At 51.6% G+C, this 22,385-nt stretch overlaps 1 protein-coding gene across 4 annotated transcripts in view; it reads left to right on the top strand.

The window, feature by feature from the left end:
* Positions 1-346: 346 nt before the first annotated feature.
* Positions 347-22,385, top strand: part of Prima1 (proline rich membrane anchor 1) — a 52,054-nt gene continuing 30,015 nt past the window's right edge. For 2 of the 4 annotated variants that reach the window (XR_015622157.1, XM_087554764.1), the window contains exons 1-3: positions 347-790; positions 1,558-1,680; positions 7,118-7,253. Coding sequence is in view for 2 of the 4 variants with exons in the window: in XM_087554764.1 (XP_087410890.1) it covers positions 1,588-1,680; positions 7,118-7,253 (229 nt within the window). In the remaining 2 variants the exon portion in view is untranslated. 4 annotated transcript variants of the gene reach the window in all.

Here is a 22,385-nt window from a genome sequence, read left to right as displayed (position 1 = left end):
CCATCCCAGTTCGGCACAAGAAGAACCTGAGGGGCGTCCGCGATGATTGCGGGCAGAGGGGTCCCCACTTGTCAGACCTTACTACTACCTTCCCGCAGCCTGCAGGATGAACTTGAGGGAAGGGCAAGCAGAAGCAGGTTGCCACTGTCACTGGGAGTCCTCGGCCTCTAGGGTGAATAAATAAATTATTAAGCGCCCAATACACAATAGCCTCGCTAGATGGAGACGAGGAATCACTGCAGCGGCGCTGGCGGCCGCGGCAGCGGGGAGCGCGGGCGGGAGCGCAGCCCGGGAGGGAGGCGGGCGAGGCTCTGGCTCCGCTCACGTCTGTTTTCCTTTTTCGTGCATTATTTATTTCGCCTCCGCCCGCGGCCCTGCTGCCGGAGCGGGTGCTCCCGGCCGGCGCCTCTCGCCCGCTGCCTCCAGCGGGCCCCGGGTACCCTGCGCCCCGGGTAGCCGCTCGGCGCCACCGGGAAGGGCGGGGACCGGGGCGGCGCAGGGACCCGTGGCCGGGCTGAAGGAGGACTCGTGCAGCCGGCTAGCGGAGGATCCGAGGACACTTTCCCCGCCCTCTGCCTGGGCAGCCCGACCGGGACCACGGGTTCAGAGGTGACCGCCTTTCCCGGCCCGCGCGCGGCCAAGCGGAGCCTGGAGCCCCGTGCGAGCGCGCCGCGCCCCGGTCTCCCAGATCAGCTGCCCTGGAGGCCCACGCAGCGCGCAAACTTTTGCTTCAGCGGCCCGCGCTCGTCCTCTGCAAGTGAAGCCCCCGAGCGCGCGCGCAGCCGCCAGGGTGAGCTTGGAGGCCCCGCCTAGAGGGCGGGGGACTGGGGAGGCGGCTGGCTTTAAATGGGGGCTGTCCAGCCAGCCGCTGAGAACAGAGCTGCCGTGGGGGGAACCCTGAGCTCCCTTCTCCGTGTGGACGATCGGTGGGGGTCGCCACCAGGCAAGGTGGCGTGAGGCATCGGAGGGGTGCGGGCGGTGATGGGGGCGTGCAGGAAAACCTACGCCTTCCTGGGAGCAGTAACTGGGGTTTGGGCGGCAAATGGGGACACACACGGAGGTGCCTATGTGACAGTGTGCGCAGTGAAGTCCCTGGGGCAGGGAGACTACACGCAGCGAGTGATTTGGTGGTACTGTGCAAGCAGAGTCAAGGAGTGTGCGGGCGGGAGTCGGTGGCGGTGCATGGGGGTCACAGTGCGTGCGCGCGCAGAGCGAGTGATTCTCGCTGGGTTTGAAGTCAGAGTTGTGCATGACCGTTTATTGGGTCGTATGAGGTTCAGTAAGTATGTTTGGATGTTTCTGGAGGTGTGCATAGGATCAAGGTGTGCATGCAGTATTCTGAAGGGGCAGAGGTGTGCGCCAGGATAGGTAGGGCGTGAGTTCTGGGAAAGCACTGAGAGTCAGCAAGTATGTGCGCGCGCTGGAAGGAAGATGAAGACTTGATTTGCGCAGGTGCCCCAAAGTGCGGGGCAAGTGAGTGCTCATCGCGTGGTTCTTGAATTGATGCTACCGTGCCTATGCAGTGTCCACCTGACTCAAGCCTTACTCCCTTGACAGTTAGCTCACCAGTGGGCGCCGCGGGCCGAGATGCTTCTCCGGGACCTGGTGCTGCGCCATGGCTGCTGCTGGCCCTCACTTCTGCTGCATTGTGCGCTGCACCCACTCTGGGGTTTAGTTCAGGTGAGAAGCGGGCAGAGGCCTCCTGGGAAGGGGGTAAAGGTCACTTCAGAGCTCCCGCTACAGCCACCCACTGAGTGGTCCTGGGGAGACTTGAGGAGAAAGAAAAACTGGTCAAGTCTAACGTGCTCTGACCCTGGAAAAATAAGAAACTTCTCAAAGAGCCTCAGCTGTGGTCTAAGGCCTGCCAGACTGAACTTGATATAGGAAGGCACTAAGACCTCATAGTGAACTCAACTGCAGCTTTTAGGGAAAGAAACGAACTTATAAAGAACAAACAAACAAAAACAATAACAAAAACAAAAAACAATCCCATAGTGGTGCCTTGTTTCCTACCAGATTGGACCTCTAAACTTCAAATTAGCCTTCCAACTTTCTTCAACCTGGAGTGAGGGCTGTGCTTCTTATAAGCAGAGGCTGGGGAGGTAGATGGTGTCCCACCATTCATGCAGAATACAGGCTGTCAAAATGGCCAGAGGACAAACTCTCACCTTTGGCCTCCCAGTCTTCAGGGCAGAGACCAAGCAAGCAGCTACCAACTCCAATTACTCGAGGCGGAGAAATGATTGCATAGGATGTCCTCTAGTCCTGCCCAGAATCCCTGTGCTCCGCTCGGTCCTTTACCAGCAGAGTGACTGAACAATGGGTTTCTCCTTCCTGCTTGTTATGGCGTCAGTACTTGTTTGCTTGCTTCATCACCTGGATCGCAGGAAACATGGTTAGTAGCTGTCCTTGCTGTTGCTGGGATGTGAGATGTTACATCCAGTGGACAGAGACCCTCTCACCCCACCACATCACCCTCTAGAGACACTCGACCCCAGCTCAGGCCAAGGCTTCTGGTTACTCTGCTCTGGCCTGCGTCTGACTTATGACTGCCTTGTTTAAATGTGCTTTGTGTCCTCAGGATCTGGGGCTGTCACTTCTCAACCCTCGGACCATTGAGACTCGGTCCCTTTGTTCAACTTCTAGCTGAGCCCCATTGTGGAGCTCACCTGTGTATTCAGGTGCCTGGTTCTTTGTCTTTTCAAAACCTTTCAGCTAGGACTGAGAGAGGAGGGATGGCAGGGACAGCAGAGGGGCCATGTATGTCAGAGGGCTCTAAAGAGAAGAGCCACTGTCACCTGCCCAACCTGTCAGAAGACTAACACCAAACAAAACAAAACTGTCGTGTCCTACCGCCAGGCAGTGTTTACAAAAGCATTCGTGCATGCATGTTTCAGATTCTCAGACTCAATACAAATCAATTCTCATGAAAATCAATTAGAAAAGAATCCTTGAGTTAAATAGAATGGGCCAGATCTTGGCTCGAAGCTCTGGAAAATTCATCTACAGATGCTAGGGTTAGGGAAGCCAGAGGAAAGGAAGGAGGCTTGGCAATGAATTGGGTCTAGGTTTTTAAGCAGGAGAGCTGGATTTGGGGAGGGACACAGGAGGAAAGAAGGAAGTGTGCAAGCTCAAAAGGCCATGTGTTTAAGTGAACAGAATAAATCCATCAGATGCTAGGAATTTCCCGAACATAGAGAAAGATCTGAGGGCCATCATTGCTTCCATGAGTGATTGCTCTGTTTAAGAATCCTCCAGAGAGTAAAGGATAGGTCTGATGCAACCGTCCTTTGATTAATGGGCCACTAGATGAGGCCAGAAACCTGAGTCCCTCGTGTGGCAAGTTCTTCCCTTGAAATTGGTAAAACTCATTGGCTGTGGCAAGATAAGAGTTGCTTAAGTCCCATGTCATTTAAGTTGCCAACGGTGGGTGGGGTCATTCCGTAACCCTCCCTCCTTTTGAATGTGTCTGGAATGGAGCTTCTGTGATCTAGGGTTCTTCTAAGTTCACATCAGTTGATTTTCCTTTCTTGTAAGGGACGAGGATGACAGCTGGCAGATTTATTAGGTGTGACAGGAGTGTGTCTCATCAAGTTACTGTGGTCCTGGCCTATCTCCTTAAAAGATGCCAGAAGCCATCATGCTTGTGGACACTTATCTAAAGCAAGTGCTAGGGAGACAGACTTGGATCTGGCCTTATGTGTCTCTGTGTGCTGGCACGAAGCTATCCCAGGCTTAGTAGAAGCTGAGCCTCCGCTCAGCTCCCTCAGCTTGCATTTTCCAGCAGCAGGCTTTACTGGGCACCTCCAGATGACAGACTGTATGTCAAGAGCAAGTGGCTTAGTGGTCCCAGTAGTCGTGGCACTGACAGGCTATGCCGGTGACGTCATTGAACAAGTGATCCCAGGCAGACGCTCTCAGGAGGAGCAAATGGCTTAGACCTGGAGGTAGGAGAAAGAATCCAAGAAACCTCTCACAGAGGTGCTACCACAGAGATGTGACAGAGTTCTAGATACACCAGACAGCCAAATATTTGACAGAAGTAACAGCCTGAAGCCAGGGGCAAGGATAAGGGTTGGCAAGACCTGGGGAGGGAAGGAGAGGCAAGCCCCTAACTGTCTTGAAGTTCAGATTTGACCCTGGGACTCCTGAGCGCAGTGGAGAGTTCAAAGTCAGACGTGACACCGTCTCAGATTGTCACTTTAGACATCTCAGCCTAGGTCTCCAGAGAGGATGGATTCTGATTCCAGAGCACAAGACAGGATGGCAAAGAGGCACACGGAGAGGGGCAGGGCTGCCATAGTGTGCATTTGCCAAGCCCCGTTTCACTTTTAGCGTGAGTCTATTCTGTACGGTCTTGGAGATATTTGTAAGATGTAGCGATGTTTACTGTTTACTTGTTGTTCAAGTTTAACAAGACAGTTTCCCTAGCAATAACAGGTAAGAGGCAGTTGCTACCCATGCATAGACATGGCTGCCTGGCGCAGGGCAGTAACAGAGGGAATGTCGAGACAGAGGCGAATCCTGAACACGTTCAGGAGGCACCATCCACACAGGATGTTAGAGCCACACAAGCTGGCCTCGAATCCAGCTTCACTCACATTCTCAGGACACAGGCGAACTCTCGGCCAGATCACCCCATGAATGGCCTCCAGCCCCTTCCCAATAAAGTCCTTGCTTCCTGACTGTGGACACAATGTGACCAGCCACATCTGCCTCCTGCTGGCAGGGGATTTCCCATCACGAAGGGCTGTCCCTGGAGCTGTGAGTCAAACTAAAGCCCTCCTTCCTGAACTTCTGCAGTCATACATTTTGTCACTACAAATGAAAAAGTAACCAAGAGAAGCATCGGGTGGTCGCTGGGTCTGGACAGTGTTGGATTGGATGCTGGGCACGCCATTTAAGCTTGTTGACCCCTTGTCTTGCCTGTTGTACGGCTAATAAGCTTCCTGTATCTGTTGACCTCGTGAAGGGATGACGGTATGTCCCTAGCAGGGCTTACCATGCCACCTGCTGAGGACAAATACAACACTCACCATCTACTTGTCTGCCCCAACACAACCACAGTTCGAGTGAGGGGACAGACAGTATAAAACAGCAGGGAACTTGCCTCAAAGGACAATATTTCCATGGTGAAAAAGCAGCAATGAGCAGAGAGGCCCAAGTTGGGCTCTAGAGACAGCTTATCCCAGAGGATTGTGTAAGAAAGGGCTTTGAAGGGTGAAGAGAAGCCTGCTGGTGGATAAAGGGGTCAGTGGAAGGAGGCTTATCAATGAGAGGCTCAGGCACAACCAACCTATAGGAACTCCAGTGGGGCCCCAGCTAGAGCCCGCCTTCAGGCAAGAAGTACAGTCCTTCTTGGCCCTTCTGTGAGGACAGGTTCTTGAGTGGTTGTCCCCTTGGGTCTCAGTGGAGCCTTCCCATGAGAGAGACCAGGAGCCATTGATGTCTAAGATGCGATGAACGCCTTCATTTCTTCCTCCTTTGATCCTGAAACTTGGTCCCAATCTTCTTGTCTGCCCTTTGATCGTATTTAAAACACTCCTGTAGATCTTTGCTCTTGTGGGTCCTTGTGTCAGGCCCGATCAGGCCAATGTGCTGCTCCTGAACTCTGTGGCATTCAGTGTGTCTGGGAGACTGGGGAAGGGATTGCTTTGGCTGGGCTCAGAGTCTTAGACGGTGATGCTCTCTGGGGGATGGGCTTGAGTCGTGCCACTACAAGAATGAAGTTCATACTCTGAGCCACGAAGCCTTACCCTGGGAGACAGGACTGTTTCTGGGGTCAGAGACATAGTCTGTGGCCCTTTAAAAATGCTAAGAGGTGGTCCAAAAGAGCCTGTTGGCCCCTTAGGGACTGTAAATTGGTCCAACCTCTCACTGCCACCCTGACATCCACGATGCTCTGTTGTGCCACCAAGCTCATTGGAAGCCTCTCTCTCTCACACACACAGCAGAGGGACTCTCGGGTCCCCAACTGCAATGGCAGGCTGGAGGAAGTTGCAGGGACACTGGGATTCTGTGTTTCTAAATGCTTCTATGAAGCCACAATAATTAACCGTGCCTCTTGCCGAGGCAACGCGTTGCCCCAGCTCTTTCCTTCTTGTCTTGAAGCCAGCTTTGGACTCCTGGCTCTACAATCCTCTGCATATAGAGGGACGCTGGCAACTCTCTAACCCATGGTTCTCGGACTGTGTTTGACTGGGAGACTAAAGCGAAACACCCCAGGCTCACCTCAGTTCACTGGTCGCAGATAAGGCAAAGGCAGGAAAGTGTCAGAGCTGCTGGAGGGGCCTCCAGGTCCCTGCTGGAGGGAGGAAGCTGGAATTGAGCATTACCTGACTACTGTTGTCTTTAGCTGACTAAGGAACCAGAGACCCATCCTGGGAGGGTGTCAGACCCAGACTGACGAGGCTTGCATTCCAGTCCACTCTTTGATGTGTGTTCATTCACTGGCCAGCTGTCTGTGAACGCTGGGCCCTTCCCTTAGGTGTCGGTTTTTAATAACGAGAGGGAAGCCAAGGCATAGAAAGGCCTGGCATAGCTTACAGTCGCATGGGAGAGACAGGCTGGAGTTAAGTAGCAGACATGAGCCATGATACGAGGGAACCTTTGAGAAGGAGATCCGCCCGGCTGGGGACAAGAAAGCAGAGCTGAGGGGTGGCAAAGGGTGAGGTGGGGACCAGGATAGCCTTCACAATGGCCCAGGGTGACAGGAGGGTGGGGGAGGGGGAGGGGGAGAAGGATGCACGGGGCTTTCCCACAAAGCACTCAGCTGTATGCAGAGAGCATCAGGTTAGTTACTCTGTCCATTGGTCATGCAGGATGCAGACAGAGGGTCAGTCAGGTAGGTTTCCTCTCCAAGATGGGAGGACCGAATCCCAGACTGACACAGAAAGGCCAAAGGAACTGTGACTGGAAAGGTAAGGGCTCAGCCTGTGCGGTCTCAGGGAGATAGACGTGTGTCTGGGGATTTAGATGATGCAGCGGCTGCCATTCTGTGGGAACAATTCCTTTGACTATCCCAGGTTGTGGCCTGGAAGGGACCTGGGGGCAGGCTCGGCTCAGCTTCTAGCTGCCTTTGGCCTCCTACATCTCCTGGCTGTGCCTATATCTGCAGGTGACGCACGCTGAGCCCCAGAAGTCTTGCTCTAAGGTGACTGACAGCTGCCAACACATCTGCCAGTGCCGGCCCCCACCTCCTCTGCCCCCGCCACCCCCACCTCCGCCACCTCCCAGACTACTCTCTGCCCCAGGTAAGTGAAGGCTCATTCATTGTTTGTTTGGGGTTTGTTTGTTTGTTTTGGGGTGTACATGTTACTCTATGTATTTTCCCGGGCCCGGGAACAGCTGATGAAAGAGAGGAGACGGAGGACAGCTCTGCCTCTTTTGTAATTTTCCACTGGCCGAGCGGGAGGGAAGCCAAGACCCAACTTTCCCCTGCAGTCTGCAGAGCGCTCTTCCCCCAGAATGCCTCTGCAAGATGGAGAAGGATGCTTCTCCCTCGGTTAATCGGATAAAAGTCAATCTCCATTTGATAAGTGACCCAGCCTGGAACGTTCCGAGGGCCAGATCTTTAAAGGGGGAAGCTGCTCAGTGCGGTCTTAAATACCCCACCCACGCGGTTTAATTTTCGATTCCGATGCCTGCTTAGGAAGCCAGTTAGGGTAGAGCCCAAGGCAAAGGTCTGAGAGCCGAGATCCACTCTTGCATTTTGGCCGTTTGTACCCAACCCGCTGAAACCCCTGGGCTTGCCTCTTTCCTGGGTGGCTGAATTTCTGAACGCTTTAATTGCCTAATCTCGAAAACAAAGGGACATTTCTTTACCCAGAAATGGCCTCAATCCTGCCTTCTGCATAGTTAAGTTCTCTGCCTACAAGTGGTGGGACCCAGGGTCTCTTAGCTGTAGGCTAAGGAGATGTTTAACTCTCCAGGTTTGCCCTAGAGTGCACCAACAATCACATCTCCACTGAACTGAGCGTGAGTGTATTTTAAATAACCTTGATGAAACTCAATGTCTGCTAGGCTGTGTCTAGCCTCTTGGTACCTAGTGGGAAATACAGGGGGCGGGGCCATCTTTGCAGTTTGTGTGGGTTCTTTCCTTTTTATCGGCTCCTTGTGACCCTGTGTTTCTGGGAGTGTAGTTCCAAATAACCTTACTTACAGCCTCTCTTGTTTACTTTAAATCTATATGAGTCAGAGCCTGTGGGCCAGGGCCTAGAATGGCCCGAGATCACTCAGATGCAGGTTTAAGTGAGAACCAAATTCCACCAAGCCCTCTGGCATCCTTCAGCATCTTCCTACCCCTGGGTGTTCTCTGGCTTGCTTATCCTGAGAGACCCCATCTGCCCGTGCTAAGAACTGGCATCTGTCCCTGGAGATGTCACCTTTCTTTCCTGAGACGTCCTCTCAGCCCAGTGTCTGGCCCCCAGGCCCGTGCGCTGAGATCTGACAGCTCCCCACATTCAGCTACAGTCCCTTCTGTTCCTCTCGTGCTGCCACGCGCCCGGAGTGAGGAGGATAATTTGTTCTTCTGGGATCACTGGCTCTGCAGAGGGTGTTGTATCAGTGAGCCATAGGGTGGCCTTTGAGGACATGGAAACTGTTGGCAGGGACGCTGGAAAGTCCCGAGTGCTTAGGCCAGAGTCTACCCCTAAATGTCAAACCAGCCTCCCTACTGTTTCCACCTGGGGTGGAAACTGTCTCTTGTAAGCAGTGGCTGAGGAGAAGGCTGGATTATTGCCACATGACCCACCATGGGACCGTGCTGCGTTGGTATGGAGGTTGTGTGAAGAAGACGTCCAAGTAGTAAGAACAAGGCAGGCAAAGCCTGGGAGGTAGGACTGTGCGAGACACATCATCTTGGGTATCGCAGTCTTCAGTGGGGTTGTCCTAATCCATGTCCTGTGGCTATAAGACAATACCAGAGGCTGGATAGCTTATAAAGGAAAAAGAGCTATGTTGGCCGGAATACCTAAGCATCTGGTAAGGGCCTCCCACTGTTTTATGCCCCAGTGGGCAGAAGGGTGGGCAGGAATGTGCCGATGTGACAGGGACAAAGATGCTCAGAGTCCATTGCTCTGTAGCATCCCCGTTCCCAAGAGAACCCATCCAGTGTCATGAGAAAGACATTAATCCCTCTTTAAGGTGCCATCTCCACATGTCACGATGTTGGCAGCCAGCCAAGTTCTAACAGGAGTTTTGCTGGGGCAAATGACATCCAAATCACAGCAGGGTCAAAAGGGGGCAGCCATGGGACAGATCTTCCAGCCCTGTGGGTCTGCAAGGCCTGGGTGAGCAAGCCGCATCCCATCCCTTGGACCATGGTGGGTCACCAATTTCCCCATATCCAAGTACCACCTCTCATTTTTCTTTGCTTTTCTGTGTGTATTCACCCTGGTTTCCATAGGATTAGTCTTTTTCTTCTGTTTCCCCATTCCCCATGGCATTTCCTGTTGTATTTATTAAAAGATAAAGAGAGGAAGGGATATGTTTTATGGATGTGTGGTGAGGTATGGGGAAAGGGAGCACCTCAGCGGGCCCCATGCTGAGACATCTCTTCCCCTTGAGTTTATTCAGGACATGGGGAGGGGAGTCAAGAGGGTAGCAGAGGCAGAGAAAGGGAGAGACAGAGAGAGAGGGAGAGAAAGAGAGAGAGAGAGAGAGAGAGAGAGAGAGAGAGAGAGAGAGGGGGAGGGGGAGGGGGGAGGGGAAGGGAGGAGAGGACAGGAGAGGAGGGGAGGAGAGAAGAGAAGCAGAGGAGTAGAGGCTGACATGAGCACGCAGAGAGAGGCGGGGGGGGGGAAGGGAAAGGGGAGAGAGCAGGGAGCTGGAAGGCAAGCACAAGAGCAAGAGAGCAGGATTCTTTATAGAAGTTGCATAAACAAGAAACCAGGACCACTTGCTTCGATAGAAGGGGCCCATAGACCCAAGCAGATGAAAACAAGGCAGTACTTTAAGATATTAATCAGAAGGTTTATGAGAGAACCAAAAGGAGCATGCTATGTTGTTGGTAGTGTTTCCGTTACAGATTTTGTGTTAGCTTCCTGTCACTGCAACAAAACACCCGAGACAATCACCTTACTAACAGGGAAGGTTCCTTTAGACTCCATCTCAGAAGATTCAGTTATGATTGTTTGACCCTGGGCTTCAGTTATGTGTGTCGGTACACAGCCTGTCATGGTGGGAGTGGATGATGGAGAAAGCCTGTTCACAGTCTGGCAGCCAAGAAGTGAAAGAAGTAAGAAAAGGCCTGGGGTCACAGTATATCCCTCAAGGTCATAGCCCTAATGACATAACTTCTTCTTCTTACTAGACCCCGCTCCTAAAGGTCCCATCTCTTCTCAGTAACACCACAGACTGGGCACCAAACTGCCAACACATGGCTCTTGGAGAGCATTCAGGATCCAAACTGTAAGAGCCTCAGTGTGTTTGAGCACCGTGTGCTGTCTAAAGTCTATGGTACTGTAGGGACATAGGCCCATCTTTTGGGACACTGCCCAGATGGTGATGACCCAACAGAGATGTTAGACAGGCAGATGGCATACCATCGCGCCTCCTGCTTCAGAGAAAATAACTTATTTTAACAACTTGGAGTGTGCGTTAGGGTTGATTTGCCAGACAAGATTGTGTGTGTGTGTGTGTGTGTGTGTGTGTGTGTGTGTGTGTGTGTGCTGGGGGGGGTGAGTCTTGAGATTATTTGATATCCAGAGCTCTCTGACACATGACGCTAGGCTGGGTCCTGTAGAGGGTGGGTTGAAGATGCTGTCTGATGAAGGGGTCAGAGCTGAGCTGTAGGCAGGAAGATGATTCTGGATGAGAAGAGATTAGCATGGTTGAAACCGTAGCTTAGCTATAAGCCTCGGAAATGACTCTTCTGAATGGACCTCGATCTTAATTATCCTCTACCTTCCTCTCCCATCCCCCAGTCCTCACCGACCCACTACCCAGCTACCCACTCTCCTCCTTTCACATCCTCTACTCTTTTTGCTGGGGCCCCAGTGAACGTCATTACAGTTACTTCTAGAAGCGTGGGTGAGAGGTCATGTTCAGGACGACACCCAGGTTACACCCCTGGATGAAAATGTCTGACTGATTATAGACCCTCAGAGAAGAGTGGGACTTTGTGAGCCCCTCCCCCATCCTCAACAGAATATTGCCGAACCCAGTCTTATGCAGAAAATTATAGTTCCCAAGAGTGCCGCAGCCATGTCGTGCCCGGAAGACAGCTTCCCCCAATACTCCATCACATTCTTCCAAGACCACGTGATCCTTGGAGGAAGTGATCAACATGGCGAACTGAGGGCCAGGCTAGCAACATTTATTTTCAGTGCAGTAACAGCTGCCCACACGCAGCAAAAGCAAACAAAGGAAATTCTCCCGTCGCCATATACGTAAATATTTCTAAGACACTTGTGTTGGTAGCTAATATCCATTTAGCAAAATGACAGTGGTCACTTCCTCATGGTCTGCAATATGGGCTTTTGACCAGTGTGTGTTGGCTCATAAACATTAGCATTTATTTATTTATTTATGTATTTCGTGGGCAGAGGAAGGGAGGTACTCTAGCCCATGTGTAGTGTTCAGAAGACAATCTGTGAGAGTTCAGTCTGGTTTCAGGTGTGAAAGGTCAGTGATTGTGTCTCCATCTTTTACAAGATGGTCAGTGAAGGAGGCAGGATATGAGGAGGAAGTCAGGAAGGCATGGGGCTGAGAGAGGCTGACAAGACAGGGAGCAAGTGTTCCAAAGGCCCAAGGACTGGGGACATGTGTCTGTAGTAGACTGCTTAAGCACACTGACATCCGTTGGCACAGACTCCATGGAAGTGACCATCAGAAGCCTTTTCTGGACCCTTGTGGTCTCCACATGACTGACCATCCCTCCCTCACCATGCAAACAGCATCCAGCCACTTCCTTGGTGCTCAGGGTGACCAGTGGGTCTCAGTTTCCCTAGGACTCTCCTGGTTTTAGCTCCCAAAGTCTCATGGTGGGGAAACTGCTTAGACTTGGTTGCCTGGCAAAGCCAAGGTGATTTTAAAAATGGTTTTCTGTTGCGCTCATTCGTGTCGTGTGTATTTGCAAGTGTGTGGGACAGATGCCTTGCACTCTGTAGAGACCAGCTCTGTGCCGCTGTCGAACACCCCTCACCCTTCCCCACTAGGAAGGAGCATAGACATAGTTCTTGGGATGCGGAAGTTCGAGTGTGAGAGAGTGAGCGCACGAGCAAGTGGGTGAATGGGTGAATGCGTTAGTTTGTTGAAACAGTATGTAGTCTGGGCTAGCCTCAAACTTGAGATCCTTCCCCTCGACCCTCTTTGTGCTGGGATTACAGGCATGAAACACCATGTCTGACATGCCGTGGAAGGTTCTTGAACAATGGGTTTATTTGCTGCCAACTTGCTCTTGACGCTCTGCCTATAGGGCAAAGGGCACCTGCCTGGGGGAATCATTCTTCGAGAGTGTGTGTGAGCTGTACCATAGGGAGCCCCAAAGCAGAGTCCTCAGAAATCAGTGGGAAGCTGTCTTAAGATGCTAGGCCTTATCCCCTGGATTCCTCACTCAATAGGTCATCATGGGGTCGAACAGCCTGAACTCATCCCTCATCTCAAATGGGGCTGATTCTTGGTCACAGGGGCACTCTGAGAAGCAGAGTCCTAGAAAATGACAGTTAAATCAAAGGGCATTGGAGACCCAGGGGATCCTTTCCCTTAGCTCTGTGCCAACCGTGCCAACTGTAGCTCTCTCTCTGGGCCTCAGTTTTCTCACCTGGGAAGGAACCGGATGGAAGGAGAGGAGATTCTGCAGGCCACCTTAGGTGAGCTCTGTGCAGCCCCAAAGGTGGTGTCACAGAGCCGAGACTCAGAACTTGGCTTTCCTGCCCTGTAACCTTTGCTCATTAGCCACATGAGTGACAAGTAGCTGTCCCTGCCACATGTGAGTGGTCACAGGATCTCTGTCAAATGAACCTGTGGAGAGCCCAGAACGCAGTTACCACAGTGGCAGCTAACAAGAAATGTGAAGGCTAGGCCGGGGAGACGGCAAAGGTGCTTGTTGCCAAACCTGATATCCTGAGTTCAGTCCCCAGGGTCCATGAGGTAGAAAGAGAAAATGGCTCCTGTAAGTTGTCCTCTGGTCTCCACACATATGTCGTCATTGTCATCATCATCATCACCATCATCATCATCACCACACACACACACACACACACACACACACACACACACACACACACATGGGGGAGGGGAGGGGAGGAGAGAGAGTTAGAGAGAGAGAGAGAGAGAGAGAGAGAGAGAGAGAGAGAGAGAGAGGAGAACAAGGTAATAAAACTTCAATTTAGGTTAAACTGGGAGTGATGATTTATACCTGCAATTTCAACTGGGAGTGATGATTTATACCTGCAATTTCAGCCCCTGGGAAGCAGAGGCAGGAGGATCAGAAGTTCATGGCCATCCTTGACCATATAGTAAGTTCAAGGCCAGCCTGGGCTACATTAGATCCCGTCTCAAAAAGGAATTAAGACTGACAGTTGTAGTCATCTTAGGCCACTAACCATTAGACTAGCAGTGGCCTAAACAGGTCACCGGTAGATTCTGGAACCTGGCTGAGAATAAACTTGGGATAGAGTGGGCTCTTACCAGCTGGCTAGATTCTGCAAAACAGGGAGCTCTGAGAATTCCATTCACACCCCTTCTAGGGCAATCCTCAGAGTAAAGTGGAATCCCCACCCTCTCCCTACTATGTTATTTCTCGAAGGTGGGGGGCAGCCACCAGAACAGAGGGCCTGAGCTGCTTTCTCAGGCCATGGGAAGAAGAACTGTATACCAGCCCTCAAGGAAAAGCATGCGCACCCCCTCTGAGACTGGCTTCCAGGCAGACAAGCCAGAAATAGCTATGGCAGAGCAGAGAGGCATGAGCCGGTGTGTCCACAGAGCCCAAGGACTTCAAAGCACTGGGTTAGCTTTTATTTCTGCCTTTATTTAATTCTTACAAAACTCAGAAGAGAGGTTAAGTGACTCCCCTAAAGGGCACGCATCAATGGTAGAGCTGGGAATAGGGCTGCTTGGGCCCCGATGTGCCAAGAGCCGTGCATTAACAAAATTCCAATTAAACCGTGAACATTATAGAATTTTATTTTTGAGGCGGGGTCTCACATTGTAGTCAAGTTTGGCTTAGAACTGTCCATCCTCCCAGTCTTCCCAGTAATAAGTTTGCAGACATGTGCTCAGCTAGAATGCACCCCTCGCTTTGAACAGTAGAAAGGAACCAGTATTTAGTCCTGGGTCTTGCAGGCAGGAGCTCGGCGAACCCTCAGACACTCCTCTGTGATAAGTAGCATTATCTTCACGTTCTCTGCAAAGACCAGAACTTCAGAAGGTGCAAGTTACTTGTTCCAGGCTGCCTCCGAGGATCTCTCCTCACCCCGCCCTATTCTTGTTTCATTGGGTGACAGAACAAGCTTCCTCAATAGATGACCCACAGAAGGGTTGTTCCTTCCCCGTCCCAGATTACAGGATGAACTGGATCCTGCCAGGATGCTCTCCCCATGTGTCTTCAATGAAGCTGTAGTGAACTGCCTGGGGCTGGGTCATCCCAAAGACTTCCCCTCTCGGGTTTGCCAGTTGACATTGGCTTTGGTCACTTGTTGCAGGGTCCTCAGCTGGGCCATGCACGTGATGTCACCACACAGTGTGGGCTTCCTGTGTGCAAGGCAGGCAGAAGCTGTGCTCCTTTTGACAGTGTGGTGGAGAAAGGGCACATAACAGTGTGCACATTGTGTTCTGTTCTGTGGAATCAAGTGGCCAGCACTGAGTCATCAAGGAGTGGGAATTAGACCTCGGCTCTCCATGAGGAGGGTCAGATAAGGTCAGATAATTTACCTTTCCCCATTTTCTTCGTGTGTGTGTGTGTGTGTGTGTGTGTGTGTGTGTGTGTGTGTATGCGTGCATACACATGCGCCTTTACCTGTTCATATGAATGTGTGTGTACACATGTGAGTGTGCGTGCATGCTTTTACCTGTTAATATGAACGTGTGTGCCTTTACCTGTTCACACGAGTGTGTGTTTGCATGTGTGCATATGTGCTTACCTGCTCATATGAGCATCTGTGTTTACCTGTTCATGTGTGGGGGGGTGTACACATGCACACGTATACATGTGTGTGTGCAACTTTTACTTTTACAGTGCTGATGATAGAGCCCAGGCCTTGCACAGGTCAGACAAATGTCCTCATCCAGCTACATCCTGAGCCCTCCCCCTTTTCTTAGATAGGCTCAGGCTGGCCTTGAACTCTCTGATAGCCCAGGCTAGGCTTGAACCATGCTTTTCCTGCCTCAGCCTCCCTAGTGCTGGCATAACAATTACAGGCTGTGATCCCGTGGTGTGTTGGGTGGTCATGCTGGCCTATGGGCCCATGTTCTCTGATCTTTCATTTTCCTTTGCGGCAATCATCCTGGAACAGGAAAATGGAAGACAGTGTATGGACGACTATGCTCGGAAGGGATGCGGAATGGTCACCAACACTAGTGGACCTGAGATCACATGTTAGCTAAGAGCCCCCTAAAGGAGAGGAGGAAGCTGAGGAGATAGGAGGAAAAAACATTCTTACCGGAGGGAACAGCCTGTGTAAGGTCATTGTGTGGGGTGATGCCTGGGCTGTGAGAGAAGCCATTGTGGCGGCTGGCTCTGGAAAACAGGAGGGGCTTTATAGTCATGGGGGAAGGGGTGATATGAAGAGGCAGGAGCAGGCTACACAGAGCATCAGAAAGGAGCTTGGACTGCATCTGGAAGAAGCAGGGAGCCTCGAGAGCTGAGGTTCTCTACCTGTAGGTCACAACCCCTGGGGGTGCTGTGGAACGGTCCTTTCAAGGGTTTGCCTAAAACCATATAAAAACACAGACATTTGCATTACAATTCATAACAGTAACAATATTACAGTTATGAAGTAGCAACAACTTTATGGTTGGGGTCACCACAGTGTGTGAAAGGGTCACAGCATTAGGAAGGTTGAGAACCAGTAAGCTACAGGGTAAGATGTCTACTTTTCAGAGACTGATCCCATGGAAGGGAGTGAGGGAGAAGGGAAGAGCTCAGGGCTCAGGGACAAGGCTGGTATTGTGTCCAGCCAGCAATGGTGGTGATGGTAGCAGGATGGGCTAGGGCAGGTGAGTTATGCTGAGCTAGCTTGGATTTGAGAACATTCTAGAAGACCCAGGGCTGCTGTGCCTGGTCGAGGAGAGAGGTCTCTGGGTGGAGGATTCAGGGATGCTACTGAGCTCTGGTCAGTCTCTGGGTGGAGGAGGCCACTTACTTCGTACTCTCCTGGTTTGTAATTTCACAGTAGGATGGTGGTGAAGATCAGGTGGGGCCAAGGGGAAGCACGAACCCGTCTTTCCTCCTGTGTTTCAGTTGCTCTCATCTTAGGCTCCAAATTCCCCAGCTAACAGGGTTAGCTCCACTGAATCTCCAAATGGCAAAGATTCTCACCACAGGCAAACAGGAGTCCTCCTGGATCGTGAGTGTGAGCGGAGCATGGTCTGCCTGCCCTTGGGGTCGCAAAGCTGATGGGCACAGTAGATAAATTCATCCCCCATCACCTTGCCCTCTGTGAGGGATGCCACCCCCCCCCCCTTGGAGGTCCATAGATGCCGCTGGCCTTGCCCTTGGCTAGATGTGGAATAAGCACCAGATAGTGCTTGGGTATGGCATACCTAGGGGCTGTGCAACTTGGAAAGCATCTTGCTTCCTACCCTGTGTTGATGCAGAGTTGGTCTTCCCAGGTTCGGACTCTATTCTTCCATCTGTAAAGTGGGCCAACTCTCACATTTTAGTCTACGCTCACCGTTGCTAGATTCCTGGGTCTTTTTTCTGTTGCTGGAGGTGCTGCTTTCCTCTCGTCACTGATCCATGTTCCTGTGTTTCGAGGTGGGACCTGGAAGCCAGGTGGGCTCTGGGTCACTCTAGCAGTATCTTGGTCACCCTCCCTCTCTGGGTTCCCATTTTCTACATCCGAAGGTAGTTATGGGAGTTAAAAACATAATTGGGAGCCTGACTCTGCCCCCCAGTGAGCAGCCACTCTCCATAAGTAGAATTTTTTAAGGTATGAATCTTACTTTAGCAAATGCGTGATCTGGTTTAGACCCCATTTCTCCATCTGTAAAATGGACCAACTCTCACATTTGAGTCTACCTTCAGCTCAGAGCACTCCAGGCATGGTGTTGCACCCAGATAGGGTTCTGAGATAACCACCTGGGTCAGGATCATTCCGCATTGTCCAGCCCATCAGTGGGCTCAAGAACTTGACTTATGTCTTCCTTTGTTTCTCCTTGAGCTTTCCTACCGAGGTCCAGGCACTGGGCAGTGACAAGCACAGATCATCGTGATCCTTCACCTTAATCAGGTTGTCCCTTACGTCTCCTTTGTTTCTTCCTGGGTCCCGGGGCATGATGAATCATCTGCATTGAGGCTAGCAGACTGGTTTCTTTTGTTCAGTTCTCAACGGGGGGGGGGGGGGGGCAGACTTAAGATTTCTGCCAGGTTACTCCTGGGTGTAGATGGATTTTTTTGCCCTTGAGACCTGAGGCCATCCTACAGATTGTTCATCAAACATCTGCTGAATTCCATGCTCCATGCTCCCACACCACACTCTGCAGTGCCTGTGAGGCATCAAACCTGTGCCAAGGCACAGGTGCGTTTGCTGTGGCGTACCGTCTGGAGGGAGAAGGAGGTGTGACCTTGAATCTGAAGTGGCAGTTCTTGGGTATCACCTGTCCCTGACACCCCAGTGGTTGAGAGGCGAACTCGTCACATCACCAAAACATGTTGGTCCCTCTCTTCTAGCAAGCCTGGCACATACTCAGAAGGACCAAATGACCCTCTCAAAGTTGCCATCAATGAGGTGCCTGGTCTCTCAAACCCCAGGTCTCTCAAGTCTGGACCATTCCCAAAGACAGTAGACATCAGGTGCTGGTACTGAGGGTGCACCCTGTTTATATTCAATCTCCAGCCCACTGCTTTCCCAGCTTAGCACCAAGAGCAGGCATTGCAAACTTCTCTCAGAATCTGTAGCACCCGTGGCTATGAAAAACGCCCAGTTCCTTCTTTACACACTGCCGGGAAGCGTGAAGGAAAACACGTGCTCTCGGATGCAAATGACTCGAGTCTTGTTTTATCTGCTTTGGTCTGGGTTCGGTTTTATCCCCTTATCCTTACTTTAAGTTATAAATGAAGGCAACTTGGAAACCAATGAGTGAGAAGAGAAATAATCAATTAGCATAGAAACCAATCGATTCAAATACCTTGCTTAAGGAGAGTGCTTGCTGGGAAGGAGCTGTGAGCTGGGGTTCACAGGTGGCCGAGATGCAGCAATGGGGTGCTGTGAAGCAAGGGGTGCTGGAGTTGGACTTGGTTGGTGATGACTTGGTTCCCCCAAAGCAATTGATAATTGGGAGAGGAGATGTGTGAAGTGTCATGCTTAAAGCGAGAACATGTCTGCTTACAAAACTTCAGGCTACTACCAGGGCCTGCATTCTGCTGCCCAGTACCAGTGATTTGGAACCGGCTGATGCATCACAGCTGCAAGGACCTCATTTGTACTCACTGGCAGTTGGCAGAGCCAAGACAGTGCTCGGGATAGCATCCATCATTAGGGAATAAGGGAGAGGATCTGTCAGTGTGTCAGTTCATTAATGTTATTACAAATTTCACCTAGGATGCCCCACTTGTGTCTGGGATGGAGCCACTAGTTTAGCCTACTAAGTGTCTGTTCCTATTCCCAGGTTCAGGGATGGTTTGTACATCTTCGTCCCCGGTGATGGCACTGGGCTTGACACATGGCTAGTGCATGCCCGGTGCTTGCATAAATGCATGTCTGAGTGATGAAGATGGGGAGGCTGCCCAGGAGAAAGGAGCCAACATGTGACTTGGGTTTTGTCAGATCTTGTTTCCCTCATTCTTGGAACCCTGTCTAATTTAGGTTTCTCCAGAGGCAGATGCTGGACAAGAAGTCACATGCATTGGCCACTTGGAGGTGATGATCCCAGGAGACACCTTCAGGGAGGGGAGGGTGAAGGACAGGCATGATGGGTACCACACCTGGTCCTGGAGCTCAGGGCAGAGGACTGACTGGTGGCATGGGATGGAAGAGTTAGTTGTCACATTAACTAGTCACAGCTGGTGAACAGGAGTGTCACTTCCCTGGGAGGAGAGGGAACAGGTCCCAGAAGCGTCCTCCATACATGATTACCTTCTTCCAATAGGGCCACCATGGCTGACCTTGCCCCCAGTCAGACTCACTTGGGTCTGTATCTTTCAGAGTCCCACTGTGAACCCACATTTCTCTCTCCTACTTAAAAATGGAACAAGATGTCTAGGGAGATGGCTCCATCAGCAAAGGACAAAGGATCCCAGTTTTATCTCTAGAACTCACGTTAAAAAAAACAAAACAAAACAAGGTGTGGTGATGTGTGCTCATAAATGTGTGTGCACTGTACCCACAAGAACATACAACACCTTCATGGATCACATATCACATACACACACGCACACACGCACACACACACACACACACACACACACACACACACACACACACACCACCACCACCACAACCTTTATGTAGCAGACATGTCTAGAGCTTTGAGCATGCCCAGTACTACACTGTGACTGAGGATGCCCAGTGGAAAGTAGCTGAGGACCCCACAGTGGGGTTCATGGCGTTATGTTTTGTCTCAGGTAGAGTTTGAGATGTCTGTGACATCAGAGGGAGGCTGCATATGAAGGAAGGACAGGCTACTTACTCAGCGTGCCCATCTGTCTCCAGGGTTAGCCAGAAGGAAGGCACCTGACTGGAGCAAGTCACCTGAAGGAGCCACCAGATGGGCAGAGATGGGAAAACAAGTCTCAAATAAAGGCTGGCCATGGAAGAGGGTGGGGGTGCCCTAACAGAGATGGGACAGGGAGTGCAGTAAACAGAAGCTGGGTGGCAGGGGCTGAAGGCAAAACTCAGAGAGGAGGTAGCTGGCCAGGGCTTAGGACTGCAGCCCAACCAGGAAGGGCTGGGAAAAGGGTTGAAAAGCCTCCTGAACTGCCATGGTAGGGGGAGAGAACTCCCAGTGTGATCAGATGCCTCTTGGACAGGAGCAGGGAGGTAACAGAAGTCTAACTCCAGGTTTGCCACAGAGCCTTGAAGAAGTCATGAGTCTAACGCTGAGGCAGACGCCTCAACTGTCACTGTCACTCACTCGGAAGGACGCTGTGGGAGCCATTCACAATGGGACCAGAGTCACAGAGATGACTGAAGGGAGGAGAGGTGAAGGCAGGGCTTGAGGTTTAAGAGGACTAGGAGCAGGGGGAGGGGGTGGAGAGGTGAGTCTGAGGAATGCACCTAGCATGTGGAGAGGAGCCAGAAGGCAGACGGGAGTTGAGGGTGGAAGTTCTTGTTAGAACAGCCACAAGATGAGCATATATCGGCCATATGATTCAATCTTAGGCATCCGAAGTCAGAGATCCTGAGCACTGTGAGTGGAGAGGAACAAGGAAAGAGGAGACATTCGGGGCCAAACAAGTGGGTCTTTCCACTCAGGGGTCATCCATGGAAGTCAATCAGTGATGGAAGCTTGCAGAACCCAGGGACTTCAAGAAGAAGGAGGAAGAGCCCCTGAGGGCATGGGAAATGGGGAAGGATGTATTTGGCCTTGGGGAGATGTACTAGCCTAGAGTGGGGACAGCATAAGCCAATGGGTGAGCCTGCAGGTGTGTGGTCAGGACCACTTAAGGCCCCCACAGATGTTCTAATCAACATTGTTACAGACACATGCTAAGGAAGGTCCTAAGGCTGGCCCCAAGGAGCCCGAGGGAGGACATTTGGGGGCAAGCCAACTTTTACTCATTCGAACATTTTATTAAACATGTCTTCAGAACTTGGAATATGCTCTAGGACAAAATGGATGCAGAACTGACATTCTGTCAGGGGATAAACACCAGAAGTAATCAATGTGCTAATCCTTTGAGCCAGACTGTGGCAGGTGTGCTACGGAGAGCAGGGCTGTGGTGTGGGGGGGAGCTGTGCAGGGCAGGCCGGGTCTGAGAGAAGGAAGGCTTGGAGAGGGTCTAGGGAGAGCACCGTAGATGGAGAGAGCAGCCAGGGCTAAAGCTGAAGGCTGTAGATTCATCAGAGTAGCTGAACAGTGGCCCAAGTCCCTGAGTGTCTGAAGCAGTGTGAGAATTGAGGGCTAGAGAGAGACAGAGAAAGTGTGGTCCGTGGGCCTACTGTGAGGGTGTGGACACGGTGCCCAAGGGGACCTCTGTTTTACCTACTCCCAGTGGGAACCCTCTCACTGTTCTGCTGAGGGCAGGATGAGCAGATGCAGGGAGACAAGTCAGGAGCTGTTGCAGTGGTCCAGGGGAGAGGAGATGGCCCTGGAACCAAATGCCACTAGCAAGGTTCAGATTCCAGACAGGAACCTGTTGTATGTACTTTTGAGCAAATCGGGTGCTGATGGGTCATACTCTGAGGAAGGCCAGGTGCAGGGCAGGGAGCAGAGAGAACAGCTGTAGTCAATGACAGGGGATGTCATGGTGGTCCAAGACAGTGGAGGTAAGTCAGAGCCACTTGCTAAAACAGGCCAATTCTCTCCTAGCTTGAACTTAACAGCCTGTGTGTGATCTGATGGTGGCACAGTCAAAAGAGGGGGAGTGGCTTCCACTCCTGCTAGATGGGGACCTCAGGGGCCCCAAGTGAGGCTGAGACTCTGGCACCACTGTTAAATGCTAGGATCGGGTGGCACAGCCTGGATCGGCCCCAACTGCATCCCTAGGGACCAGGGACCAGCATCTACAGAGCTGCCTGGCCCAGGGCAGGGTCCCAAGTCACCTCAGATGGTAGTAGTTTCTGAAGACACAGAAGAGATTTCAAGAATGCCTGGGCGCCAGTTACTCTTCTCTCCAAATGTCCTACAAGAAAAGGGTCTTACGTGGACTTGAAGTTTGAGGGGACAGAGCCCAACATGGCAGGGACGCAGGTCAGGACCGTAAAGCATCTGTCAAGAAGCAGAGAGACTTAAGTGTCAGTACCTGGCTTATCTTTCGTGAAGTTCTGGCCCCCAGCCCATAGGATGGTGCTGCCTCCATTTAGGGCGGGTCTAATCTCTTCAGACCCTTCTAGAAACACCTCTCTAGACACACCCAGAGGCATGTTTCCATGGTGATTCCAAATCCTGTCAGGTTGACAGTGGAGATGAACCACCACAGCCTGTAAGCATCATAGCCAGGGGTTTATTCGAAAGAAGACAGGAAGGAGAACAATAGCAAGGTAGGAGGAAAGACAGCAGCGAGAGGGCTCAGGCTCAGGATGCTCCAAGGCATGGAGAGAAGAGAAGCAAAACTCATATTG

The sequence above is a fragment of the Rattus norvegicus genome, chromosome 6 (assembly GCF_021556685.1).
Source record: "Rattus norvegicus strain SHRSP/BbbUtx chromosome 6, alternate assembly SHRSP_T2T, whole genome shotgun sequence".
Lineage (NCBI taxonomy): Eukaryota > Metazoa > Chordata > Mammalia > Rodentia > Muridae > Rattus > Rattus norvegicus.
The sequence above is the reverse complement of the archived record's forward strand: the minus strand, read 5'-3'. Positions and strand labels throughout refer to the sequence as shown.